The sequence below is a fragment of the Aegilops tauschii genome, chromosome 4 (genome assembly GCF_002575655.3).
Source record: "Aegilops tauschii subsp. strangulata cultivar AL8/78 chromosome 4, Aet v6.0, whole genome shotgun sequence".
In the NCBI taxonomy this organism is placed as follows: domain Eukaryota; kingdom Viridiplantae; phylum Streptophyta; class Magnoliopsida; order Poales; family Poaceae; genus Aegilops; species Aegilops tauschii.
This window is the reverse complement of record NC_053038.3, coordinates 89,854,849-89,867,401: the sequence shown is the minus strand read 5'-3', so window position 1 is coordinate 89,867,401 and position 12,553 is coordinate 89,854,849. Positions and strand designations below refer to the sequence as shown.

At 43.0% G+C, this 12,553-nt stretch overlaps 1 protein-coding gene across 1 annotated transcript; it reads right to left on the bottom strand.

The window, feature by feature from the left end:
* Positions 1-2,327: 2,327 nt before the first annotated feature.
* LOC109745644 (protein SHORTAGE IN CHIASMATA 1 homolog) lies at positions 2,328-11,830 on the bottom strand. Its single transcript, XM_020304756.4, has 10 exons — positions 10,992-11,830; positions 10,744-10,827; positions 10,568-10,651; positions 10,414-10,470; positions 10,236-10,328; positions 7,727-9,681; positions 6,733-6,940; positions 4,492-5,223; positions 2,794-4,374; positions 2,328-2,715 (listed from the first exon to the last, which is right to left on the bottom strand). The coding sequence occupies exons 1-10, from the start codon at positions 11,283-11,285 to the stop codon at positions 2,599-2,601; spliced, it is 5,205 nt and encodes a 1,734-aa protein (XP_020160345.1). The 5' UTR covers positions 11,286-11,830; the 3' UTR covers positions 2,328-2,598.
* Positions 11,831-12,553: the final 723 nt, after the last annotated feature.

The window sequence follows — 12,553 nt, the reverse complement described above, 5'->3', positions numbered from 1 at the left end:
GTCCTCCTTTAGAAACACAAAACAATGCTTTTTTGATTTCTTCTCAAGATCTTCAGACAAAGATGCCATGATTATGGCCGTATCTTTGTGGCATATACGGGAAGCTCGTAATGAGGTGCGTCACTCGCCTGATATTCCTCAGCCTCGTCATATGGTGGAGAAAATTCGTGCATACACTGATTTTATCATGCAACACCTTTTCACCTTTGAATCTGTCATCAGGTGTGAGTCCTTTTCTTCCAATACAATGTGGACTCCGCCGCCGTCAGGTTTTATTGTCACCAATTCGGATGCTGTTGTATTTCCAGATATCAACATGTCTGGGGCTGGTGCGGTGGCCCTAAACCATGAGGGAATTTGTGTTGCCGCATTCACTGAGCCTCTTCAAGGTGCACTAGAACCTGAACTTGCGGAAGCTATGGCTCTTCAAAGGGCTATGCAACTAGCACGCGATGAACACTTCTCCAATGTGATTTTTGCTACAGATTGCCAGTCTCTTGTGAATAGGATTAATGCCAGCACCTTTGACCGTTCCATCATCGGTACCGTGGTAAATGATATCAAGGTTGCTTCAAGGATCTTTGACTCTGTGGAGTTCAAGTGTGTTCGTCGGCAAGTTAATGTAGTTGCTCATATTTTAGCTAAGTCTTGTAAGTATTTACCTAGTCTTGTTGTTTTTCATTTTGCTCTGGAATGTATCCGGGAGACTCTTTGTAACTTTGTTCTAAGTAATCAATAAAGCCGACATTTCTCTCAAAAAAGTTTCTTGGCAATCAGATCATACGGTTTAAAATGTAGATGTGACGTTGACTAAAATTCTAGATGAGATTTATAGCAGAACTGAGAAATCTAATGTAAGATTTTTAGGTATAGCAAATCAAACGTCTTTTTTTAAAATTTATATCGGCGTAAGGATGACAAATTTAGTTTAAAACCACGATAATTTTCTGGCAAAAAAATAAACTGAGATGGATTTACAATGCTCGCCAACTGTCCTCCTCGACGAACATAATGTGCCATGAAAAACAGTCGGTTTGCCTTCCAGAAAATCTAACGTTCGCTGAATATTCATCTCCTAAAACGATCAATTGTATCTTAAGCACCAATATTTACTTGTGTAGCACAGCCGCTTCATCTATGCTATAAAAAGCAAACACCGGTGCCTACGTAAAAACTGGACAAACACCGCTTGAGACCTCAAGAACCTCTCCTATATCTTCCATTGACAAGGCCTAAAGTTTTGTTGCATTGTACTCGTATATGATCTTCGTAGTTATAGTTACTACCAAAACGCTAGAACACCATGTGGAGATTGGCCTCGGTTCGCCTACTCCATCGTCACGGGCTGACTGTTGTTCCCGTTCCCACCCCCCGCCGTCGCATCGTTCAAAGCGCCCTGCGCAGCGCTCCCGACAGGCGCCGCGGGAGGGGCGGGAGCCCGCACGCCCGGGTGAAACGGCGGGCGTCCTTGGAACCGCCCCGGCGCGGGCGGGCGGGGCCGCTTGGCGATGGGCCGGCCTTGGACCGGCCGGGGAGCGAGAGCGAACGGACGTGCGAAATCGCGCGGAAGGAAGCGGAAGTGCTGCCTCGCGAGCGGGAGCGGCGCCGGCGGGCGGCGCCGCAGCGCGTGCGGGGGCAGCTCGCCTATGGCCACCAGGTACTCGGCGGCGAGGCGGCCGGCCTCCATGAGCACCTCCTCCTTCCTTTGCGGCGTCATCTGCTGCGGCGGCGGCGGCGGCTGGCGGTAGGGCGGAGCATTGGGCCCATCGCGGAAGCCGGCCCAGCCGCCGTACGCGCCGGACGGGGCCGTGCTGGGACGGGGGTCGTAGTAGCCTCCGTTCTGCATCTCTCGATCGATCTTAGGTCGCCGAGTGCAGAGCTCGGTTAATTTGAAGCGACGCAGACGACGGACGATACGATCCAGCTCGACGCGAGGTTAGCGTCGCTACGAGGGCCCATGGTGATTTAAAAGGCGCGTGTAAAGATGAGCCGGGGTCGGACTCGGATAGTCGAGTACGAGCCGGTGACGGGTTCGAGAAGTTGAATCTTGCGCAACGTGAACAATTTCAAATTTGGAACAGAAAAGCGATACATCTTTCAACACAACCACTCAGGTGCAGGGATGCAAATTTGGAACCTTTAGGGTACCCTCCGACCCTACTTAGTTCAATCAAATGAACTAAAGTTTCAAAAATGACGTGAATCCTGAAAATTTAGTTCATTTACTTGAACTAAAGAGGGTCAAAGGGTACCCTCAAGGTTCCATATTTGCATGCATACTCAGGTGTGAAATCAATCAAACTCTCTGTGCAAACACCAGACCAATCTTGCAGGTTGAACAGGACAAACATTCCCTTTTTCCATCTATATAAATGACGAGCAATGATACCATATTCACTGGTTGACCCTCAATGTTTCAAAACAAACTGTGGTGCCAGTGTGACAGACGACATACATTGTTACTTTGAACAGATTCTACCTCCAACAAAGTTCACGATAAAAAAAAAGGAGCGCTGTTAAGACATATTTCATGGGATATATTTACATACCACTTAAAACATCACTAATTTGCATCAAGTACCAACGACCTGTGATATTCTACGTACCTTCTTCCCGGTATCTTTTCCGGAAGCCACACTCAGCACCAGAGCTATTTGGGTCTCTCCAGACCAACTTGCTTTGCTTCTCCTTCCCGTATGTTGCAAATGAAAGTTTCTGCACAAACTCAGCCAGATTACTTTATGCATAAGAAACACTAGCAGTTTTCTGACATCAGAATCTGTTTGCATATACCTGTCTGGCTCTCTTGTCAATGGGAGTCCACGATGGATATATGGACGGCTCTATCCTGTTTTCGTGACTTACACTTGGTTGCATCTTGAAATCTTTTCTTGCTCTATGGGTATGTGCTTTAGTTTCTTCTCTGGCTTTCTTATGATGGTGAGTTCCCACAGATGGGCTCCGGTTCCTCGAAGGAGTATCTCCATCTCCTTGGTATCTGAAGGATCCAATAAGTGGAGGATTTATAATCTTAGCGGCCCCGTCCCTCATCCCTGATGTATTACATCTTGATCTCTCCTCACGTGCTCTTCTTTTTTCGTTCATTTGCCTTAGATAATCAATTTCCCAGCTTGAGCCATGTGGAGTCGCATGAAAGCCAGAATCCTGTTTCAGAAAAGCAAGCGAACTTCCTGGATTATGCATTATTTCCTCTGTTGGCTCATGATATCTGCTGCCCACATCATTTCTGCAAGAGGTTGAGGCAATACCCCCATGTACATGACCCTTCTGCATTATTTCCTCTGTTGGCTCATGATATCTGCTGCCCACATCATTTCTGCAAGAGGTTGAGGCAATACCCCCATGTACATGACCCTTCCAAGTGTCATGTGCACCTCCTGAAATGTCCCAGTAACCAGTATCATCATTGATCTCCAATGCAGATGGAAATACTGGATGACTGTAACTTCTGCTGAATGATGGTTCGCTTGCCGGAAAAGAGCTTTTGATAGGTTCTTTACCCCCTGATTCCGGTTGCCAAGAGAAGTCATATGTGTCCACCATATTGTTAGCCCTTCTTCGGTTACAATGCCTCGTATCTGCAGTCAATCCATTGCTGATATGATCACTCATGATCTGATTGCCAGTTATTGCATCAATACCGTGTTTTCTTGGCAGACAAGAGACCCCCTCACCTCCCCTACTCAAACTTTGATCGAACATAAAGACCTCTGGGAGCTGAGGCATTGCATCCTCCGTGTCGGAGAACCTCCTCAACTTAGGCTGTGAGAATACATTGTTATGTTCTACATAATCACCAGGCAATTGGTTTAGAGGATCCGGATGGAGGGGATCACTAGTTGGTACTGCAAAAACTTGAGAGGCGCACCTTTTCCTTTTACTTGGAGACTGCAACAATGCACTACAGATGTCTGAATCTACAGAAGAGCCTTCAGTCATCACAGACCTAGATTCACCTAGCTCACCGAATTTGCACAAAGCATTGAACAGAGAAATGCTCTGCGGGGACAAGAGATACTTCTCAACAGCCTGTATACGACACTCATGTGGCCAACTGAGGAACTCCACAAGGCTGCCTCCACAAGAAAGCATACTGTATGCAGACAAGGGATTGATTGAAGGGAATTTTGTGAAAAATGATTCAGCCAAGCTTTCTGATTCAGGTATATCTGGAGAAGGAGCTTTATTCAACATGTTCACATTCCTAATGCAACTAAGAACTATCTCATCTGTTGACTTGGGTGTGCATGAGAAGAATATCTGCACGTTCATCATCAGACTAGCAGCTGCAGCATATAGAGAATCAGATGACTCCATTACAGCAGAAAGGGGGTGAGGTTCACCTTCAAAGACCTGCAAAAGTAGAAGCAACGAAACTGTTCAGTGATTGCAGACATAACTCAAAGACAGGTATACCATGATAACCCTATCAGGTAAAAGCAAATATCTCAGGAGTTCAAAACCAATTACCATTATACAACCACAGAAACAGAAGCTAATTGACATCAGAATGTTGGTCGCAATGATCTCTACAAAATTTGTTATACTAGATGTCTCTGCCGATGCTGTGAATTCATTGCTCCCAAAGATTTTTGTCTCAAACCATACTAGGCAAGCTGCAGCACTGAGTATTAGGTCCACAGGAAGATCAACGTCTCGTTCCACAACCTGCATTCCTCCTTTCTCCAAAGATAGTATCTGCTGATAAGATGATCTCCGAGAGAAAAGCATATTCTTTCCATGACTTCCAGTATTTACAACAACCGCCGGGGTGGATAATCTTCCTGGAGTGAGGCGACCAACTTTTACACCGGAAGGCAAGTCAGTACCAGATAGATTGTCTTGTGGGGCCTTGATCACATTTGCAGATACAGAAGAAGTAGAGCTGCTCTTCTCAACTGTAGGCACAAAATGTTGTGAATGGAGGATAGTTCTTTTGCTCAACATTTCCTCTATGTGCCGCTGTTCAGCTGTAGGAACAAAATTATGTGCATCAACAAACTCTTTCTCCAAATTTTCTTGTTTGAGCAGTTGATCATCTGCAGGCAATATTTTTGTTGAATCAGCAGTGATATATTTGCAGAGATTTTCCTGCCGTCCTTGCAGCTGATTAGTTGCTGGTATAAAGTTCAATGAATCAACAATACGCATCTTGTTCATCTTCTCTTGCAGATCTTTCTGAAGTGCATGCAAAACCGTATCCTGCAAATAATCAGGACGGCTTCTTATTTCTTAGTAGGCATTTATGTTTTGACAGGAGATCATTTACTCCCCATCAACCATTGGTAGCATCCAAATGAGGGTCTCAAAAAAAATCTGAACAATTCAAATGCAATTTACACCATCCACAAGATCTGGCATGTAAAACCCATGCTCAACAAAACTATGCAGCCACTGAAAACTTGAGTTAAGTGACCTATAATTGTTTGAATATTGCCAGTTGCTTATTTCTGCAAATTTTAGTGAGATGTGCCAAAAAAAGGTTGCATTATTTTGTAATCATCTACTCCCTTCGTCAGTGGTGGAGGACGAATAAAATTTAAGGTGTGGCGAACTCTAAAGCATAATGGTGCAAAAGCAAACTAATCCACACTAGTACATTTTTAGGAATCACATTAATATTTTTATGTCATCCTAAACAGAATCCGCCTAGGGTTCGTGTCATGCGCGTGCGTGGCGGTGTGGACGAACTGCGGTTTCGTGCGTAAACAGTAAGCCTACGATGGCTTCGTGCGTTGGACATTGCTGGTCATGGCCCAGTTAAGCCTGCTGCTCATGAGTCACAGCCTAACAACACATAGCGATTTTTTTTCCAGGCATATCGATCAGTGTGGACACTTTTTATACGGTTATACCTATACGTAAAAAAAATCCCAGGAAATCAAGGTAGGGCGAGCGCCCAAACTTGCCCTACCGAGAGCTCCGCCTGTGCCCTTCGTTTCAAAATATTTTAAGTTCTAGGTTTGTCCTAAGTCAAACATCTTTAAGTTTGACCAAATCTGTTGAAAAATATACCAACATCTACAACGCCAAGTTAATTTTATTACATTCATCATAAAATATGTTTTCATATAATATATATTTGTTTCTTAATATTAATATATTTTTCTACATACATGGTCAAACTTAAAGAAGTTTGACTTAGGACAAACCTAACAATAACAACAACAACAACAACAACAACAACAACAACAATCCCAAACAAGTTGGGGTAGGCTAGAGCTGAAACCCAAAAAGATCTTGCAACCAACTCATGGTTCTGGCACATGGATAGCAAGCTTCCACGCACCCCTGTCCATGGCTAGTTCTTTGGTGATACTCCAGTCCTTCATATCTCTCTTTACGGACTCCTCCCATGTCAAGCTCGGTCTACCCCGACCTCTCTTGACATTATCAGCACGCTTTAGCCGTCCACTTAGGACAAACCTAGAACTTCATTTTTTTTTTGGAATGGAGGTAGTCAATTTTCTGTTCTGATCTGGAACTCACTAGAGAGTATAGAGTTATCCAGAAGAAAACTGAACTTCATCGGATACTAGAATTACTGAACTAAACAACAACCATCCTTTCACATGTGCATGGTAAAACAGTAGTAATTCCAAACAGCTTGACCAAGATATGGTAAAACGAAAACAGCAATAAGTTCCTAACATCATGACTAACATATGAAGATCGGACTAATGCAAGTGTGAAGAAGTAATCGATAATCACCAGTGTGGCTCTCAACTCCTGGTCAGTAGGGTTGTCCTCAACAAGTGCAACCGAAGGATCTTCAACATCCACTTTGACATAGAGGAAATGCAGTTGTGGAAAACCATCTAAATTAGGAGCCAGAGACAACAAGGTAGATAATTTATCTGGACCTCCGTATTCCAGTACGATGCCAAACTCATTGAAAGGGAATGAAGCTGGAATGTTCCTTCAAAATTGAGACCAAAATAAATATAATAAGTATTTGATAACAGTTACACTAAAATCATGATGCGAGTAGGAAAAAAAACATCTACCTAGAAATACAAATGAACTAAGCTACAAATTTTTGGGAGGGCAGTTTAATAATCAATGGGAAAAAATGCATAGGAAAAACAGAAGCCTCAAAAGTATTTAGGGAGGGCAGTTTAATCATCAATGGGAACAGAAAATGCAAGATGGCTTGATAAGTACCAAGGCATAGATCCTTTTAGAAATATGCTTCTAGAGTTGTAAATTTGTAATCTGTCTAATCAGTTAGAAACAAAAGTCAACTAACAATTGGGCATGAACTGTTATACAACGCATACATGTGTTTGCTCACAAAAAATGAAAACAAATCTAGTCTTTGTTCCAGTGAAGTCCAAATGTTGCCAAGTATTCAGCCTGTTCAAAACTATAACCATTATTTATGGTTTCTTGTAAATAAATTGTCCTGACATTTGGATTTTTTGTAAGGATCCGATAAGAAAAACAAGTGGAGTGCAATGCTGCAACGAAATGGCTGATTTGATTCTATACTTATATGAATTCCCTCTTGGTGGTTTACTCATTCTGTATGCTAATTGGGGACATTTTGGTAGAGCTCACATGAACTTTTTTCATAAAAATTGAGTAGGTTACTCCAAGAACCAGATTATTTGCTTCTAGAAGTAACTTGGTTTGTACTAGTAAACTCTGTAAAACAAGAACTGGAACAGATAACTGGCGTGATTTGTTTATCATGTGTACTTACTTATTATCTAGCAGAATGCAGTCTGATTTCGGCAATCCTCTGAGCACCCAAGTTGTAGGGTTTGGCTTGTCCACCGGATCTAAATAAGCTGCAGCAGGGTCTTTTCCTAGCTCAACAAATGTCATCTTCATCGAAGTTAATTTTTGACCCAATGGCAGCCAGAAAGCTGTATCGGCAACTATAAGGATCTGTTGGCTGGTGTGTGTATTAGACCTCAGGATCATTTCAATGTCATGCAATGATGGGTGAGAGTCAATCTGATGCTTCTCAGCTTTCCACAGTGCTTCACCAATGAAACTATGAATATTTCTTAACCTCTCAGGAATATTTTCAAAGCTTCCAATCAGGTTGCTTATGTACAGATGGCCAGCATGCAAACCAAAGAAACATAGATAATATGCAACCTGTTTTAAACCATAGAGTACAATGAGTTCCATCTTATCTTCATGTTTACAGTGATTATCAAAGCCATCTGAACCATCTCCAGTTATCAGTCCAAGAAGCTTCTGCTTCGGAATGCTTAAATGCCCATCCGAGAAAGTATGCCTCAAATATGCACTTTCTTGCAAAGCAGTTGTATAGCTTCTATGGATTTGTTTGATAAGGGCTCGGATAGAATCTGAAAGGTTGACAGGATGAATTTCTATGAGCTTGTCAACTTTAGACCTGCTTGGAAAAGAAGCTGCTTGTTCATTTAAAGTAGGGATATCTAAAGTAGAAATATTTTCATCATTAGTTCCTCTCTTGGTGCCGCTTCTGACGTTCAAGTAGAAATTTATGTCACTGGATTGTGACATTGACTTGAATAACGAAGCTGCCTTTCCTAAACTTGGCTTTTCCATGTGGCCGTGGCCTTCAGTATCACTTTCTTGTCTGTATTTTTGAGCTGTTTCCACTGCAGGAGGTGGATCATGAGGTAGAGGGGTAGGCACATAAATATTGTTCTGCTTGTCCTCATCTTGGTGTTTTGCACTTCCCCAAAAATACTCAAGAAAATCAAAACCAAGTGCTGATGTCTGCTGACAATTGACTTGCATCTCAGAATTGAAGTGGCAACTTTTTACCTCCTCAACCATGATTGCATAGGTAGAGCATATCTCCCGGTTGCATGGACCTTCCAATAAAAGATGCCAGTCCAAATAAATTCTGTCGGCTGCAGAGAGTGAATAAGTTTTCAGGGAGCAAAGTACTTCTCCTATGGAGGGGACCATAGACCTCAGTGTCATATCATCATCAGATAAAATAGGTGTAGGTAGTGATCTGAATGTATCGTCAACCAGCACCAACTCAGAGCTAACCACTGATTCATAGAAACGCCTTGCTGGATCGAAGTCGTCTTTGAATATTTCATCAGATGTATTCAGCTCAGCTGCATCTGACTGAACAAGCATTTTGAAGACATCCTCTGAAGGGAAATCAATGATCTGTGCTTCTTCTAAAAGAACTGAGCAAGGCAAATCTGAAAAGGTGCCATCAGGCTTGAGAGGGTACAATGCTGAGTTTCTCTCAAGTAGAAGATTATCATTGATCCTCACAAGATCCATCTCTACTGCAGCCTTAACTGTTATTGGTTTATCTGCTTGATAGTCTGCACATGGGGCATCTTTGGAAACAAAGGCCAACATGTCCATATCAGTTGATCTTGAGAACTCGGTTGAGTTCAACGCTGGATGCTGAACTTGTGCTTCACTCAAATGTTCAACAAGGTTATGAAAAATATTAGATATCTCTGCCTTAGTGGGACACCCATTAAGCTCCCAAGAATGCCTATGAACCTCCAGTAGTGGTATTGTTACACCACAATCTAATGCTGCAATCTCCAAAAAGTTAATATTCCTTGCAGACAAATGTTCCTCGTCATTATGCTTCACAGGGATTTTCTCTACTTGATAAATTGAATCCGCAAGTTCAGTTGGATAGCTTAATGTCATCTCAGTGTCAATATCAATGAAATCCTACGAGAAATTAAAACAGAAGATGGGACTGTGAGAAAACTGTATTATTCCCTCCAATCCATATTAAGTGTCGCAGACTTAGTAAATTTTGTACTAAGTCTGCGACACTTAATATGGATCGGAGGGAGTAATAAATATCATGATGCTTTGAGTTAAGAGAACACAAGGGAAGTGAACCGATAACATATTAATCACTAACTGGTGGGTGCAAGCAACTTCAACTGCTATGCATAACAGATATGACTTCCATGGTAATCACATATATTTTTATTACTTATATATAGTACAGAACAGTGTCGAGATGGATATAAATATTTACTTTTGAAACAACTGGGGATACAGAAGGTACAAGGGAAACCTGCTTCACACCATTACGTATGTAACTGTAACAGTACGCATTAAAAGGAACAGCAGTATCACAAATTCACAACCATTAAATTATAAGCACAATATCTTGATCTGCCTCTTATAACTAACTGCAGCTCCAAGCACAACATAGATTCTGAAACAATACTGGTAACTGCTTGAAATTTTGATGGGATGATGTAAAGTACCAACTGGATTTTCGCATCTGGAACACGAAACAATAAGGTGCCACCATCACCAGACTCGTCACCACCAAAGGATGCAACGTGTCCTTCCAAAATCTTAAAAAAACACAAAAACAACAAACCTTGAGCCATAACAATGAAACAACAGAAGACTTGACCGATATCTATGAACGAAGCTTACCTGCGGGAGATCGACCTCTACAACCTCAAATATGTGCTCCTTCAGCAGTTCCCATCTCTAACATCACCACATGCAGAAATCAGTAAATCACACAGTAATCTCCTACGGAACAGTAACGAAACAGACGAACAACATAGGTGCAAACTTCAGTCACCTTCGTGTCAGTGGAGGTCCCCAATCTATATGACCTGGATCCGTCTCCCTTTCCATCCTTCTCGCGGCTAATCTCGTCCAATCCCTTCAATAAACACAGAAGTGTTCACAAATGTTACATGAAAATAGGGGGGAAACCACGAATGCACGGAATACAAGCATAAGAGCTTCACTCACATCAGGGATTTTGAATGCAACAGACTCCCTCAAGCTAAAACCCTTGCGATACCCGCCCCTGTCGTAGAGGAAATCATCCAATCCCTGCGTGAAGCATCCAGGCCGTTGCAATTCAGAAACGCGCACGAATTGTCTCACGGAATAAGCAAATTAACTAGTAAAACCATACGAAGCGCCTCCAACCCGAGCTACTTCGACCAAACCAACACGAATAGAGAACGCGAACCACCGTAGGAAAGCTGACTCACCTCGTCGGCGGCGGGGATAGCCGGCACAGGCAGGGCCTGCGGAATAACGGCCGCGAGGAACTCAGATAGCGCGGAGGATATGGGGAGAGAGTCGAGATCGCCGCCCGAGATGCTGACTGTGGGGAGGTCGGCCGCGGCGGGGAAAGGGAGGGGGAGCGGGAAATGCGGATCGGGCGGAAGCGAGGGGATGGGGAGAGGAGGGAAGCGCAAGGACGCTAGGGCTAGGGCTTGGTCCGAGCAGGAGGCCGGCGGCGGCGGGGAGAAGTAGTCGGCGGCGAGGAAGCGAGTCCGCATTGGGAGGCGGGGAACGAAGAAGTGGGAGGAGGAAGACGAGTGATTTTGGTTTGAAATGTCGAGGCGCGTTTGAATCTCGTTGCGTTGTTGCTACGGTGCTCTGGCCGGGGGCTTTAGAAGTGGGCTGCTTTTTGTTCAATAAAAAAACGAGGTGTTTTTTTTTCTACACCAATATCTGAATTAGTCCGTCCGATCCATATTAATTATCGATGAAAGTTGTCGAAATCAGCGACATTTAATATGGATACGAGTATTATATTAACGAGATAAAAAAAGGGTACAAAAGAAATAACCGGATATGAGGGAAGAAGTCGAATGGGCAGGGGTCACGCCCCGATATGTGTCAAGGGCTGGGCTACTGTCACCAAGAAAATGGTGACTTGCCCACAATTGTCGGCAGGTGAGAACAACCTGCACACAAGAGAAGGCCATCAGCGACAAGCAGGTGACCAAACCAACACCACAGAATGAAAAAACACATGCTCAACAGTAACATTGGTTGATAATCTACAAGTGCACATGAATAGTTGTAGGATAATTCGTGGGTATATTGCACTAATTTATATGTCCAATCAAGAGAGCCAAATAATTGAGTGATGAAACACAAAATAGCGAGAAGATAAATTGCACGAGTTTTTGTTACCCTTCCAATCCCTTCTCAAAAGATTGTCCCTAGTTAAAATACTTTTCCTTTCCATTATCCACATAATTATTTTAATTTCAGATGGGATCTTAATTTTCCACATGAATTATGTGGAGTGAACTTTCTATCAGAGGTGAGCATCCATTTGATTTGATCTCTACCTCTAAATATTCTAACTTCTTCACACATTCAAGCTATCCCACGACTCCAAAGATTCACCAAAAAGGTTCTTCTAAAGGTGAAACCCTCCCATCCTTTATCAATATCATCAACTAGAGATATTGTGATCAAAACTAAGAATAGTTTGGCCGGACCTAGCCGATCCCCTATATGTAATGGAGTAAAAGTAAATTTGCATAAATTCAATGCAGTTTCAAGATAGCTTCTACCGAAATTTGCATAAAATTAAACATAAGTTCAACCTAGTTTCAACCTAATCTTGACAAAAATTTAAACTTAAACCTAAACTAAACTAATCTTCATCCAAGGTCGAGCCAATCTTGCCATGGTAGAGTCGAGCCAATCTTGCCTCGACATGCCACCGCCCATTGGGTCCGGGCCGGTGCCGTCGTCGCCGGAGTCAGGGAAGATGCGCCGCCACTCCTCGCGTCGAACTCCTCCTCCG

Bases quoted from the DNA above. Each gene is read 5' to 3' on its own strand.
- LOC109745644 (XM_020304756.4), bottom strand. From the start codon at position 11,285: ATGCGGACTCGCTTCCTCGCCGCCGACTACTTCTCCCCGCCGCCGCCG. The intron at 10,329-10,413 runs GTAAGCTTCGTT...TGTTTTTTTAAG, and splicing joins TAGAGGTCGATCTCCCGCAG to ATTTTGGAAGGACACGTTGC. The intron at 5,224-6,732 runs GTGATTATCGAT...GATTATTTGCAG, and splicing joins AGGAGTTGAGAGCCACACTG to GATACGGTTTTGCATGCACT.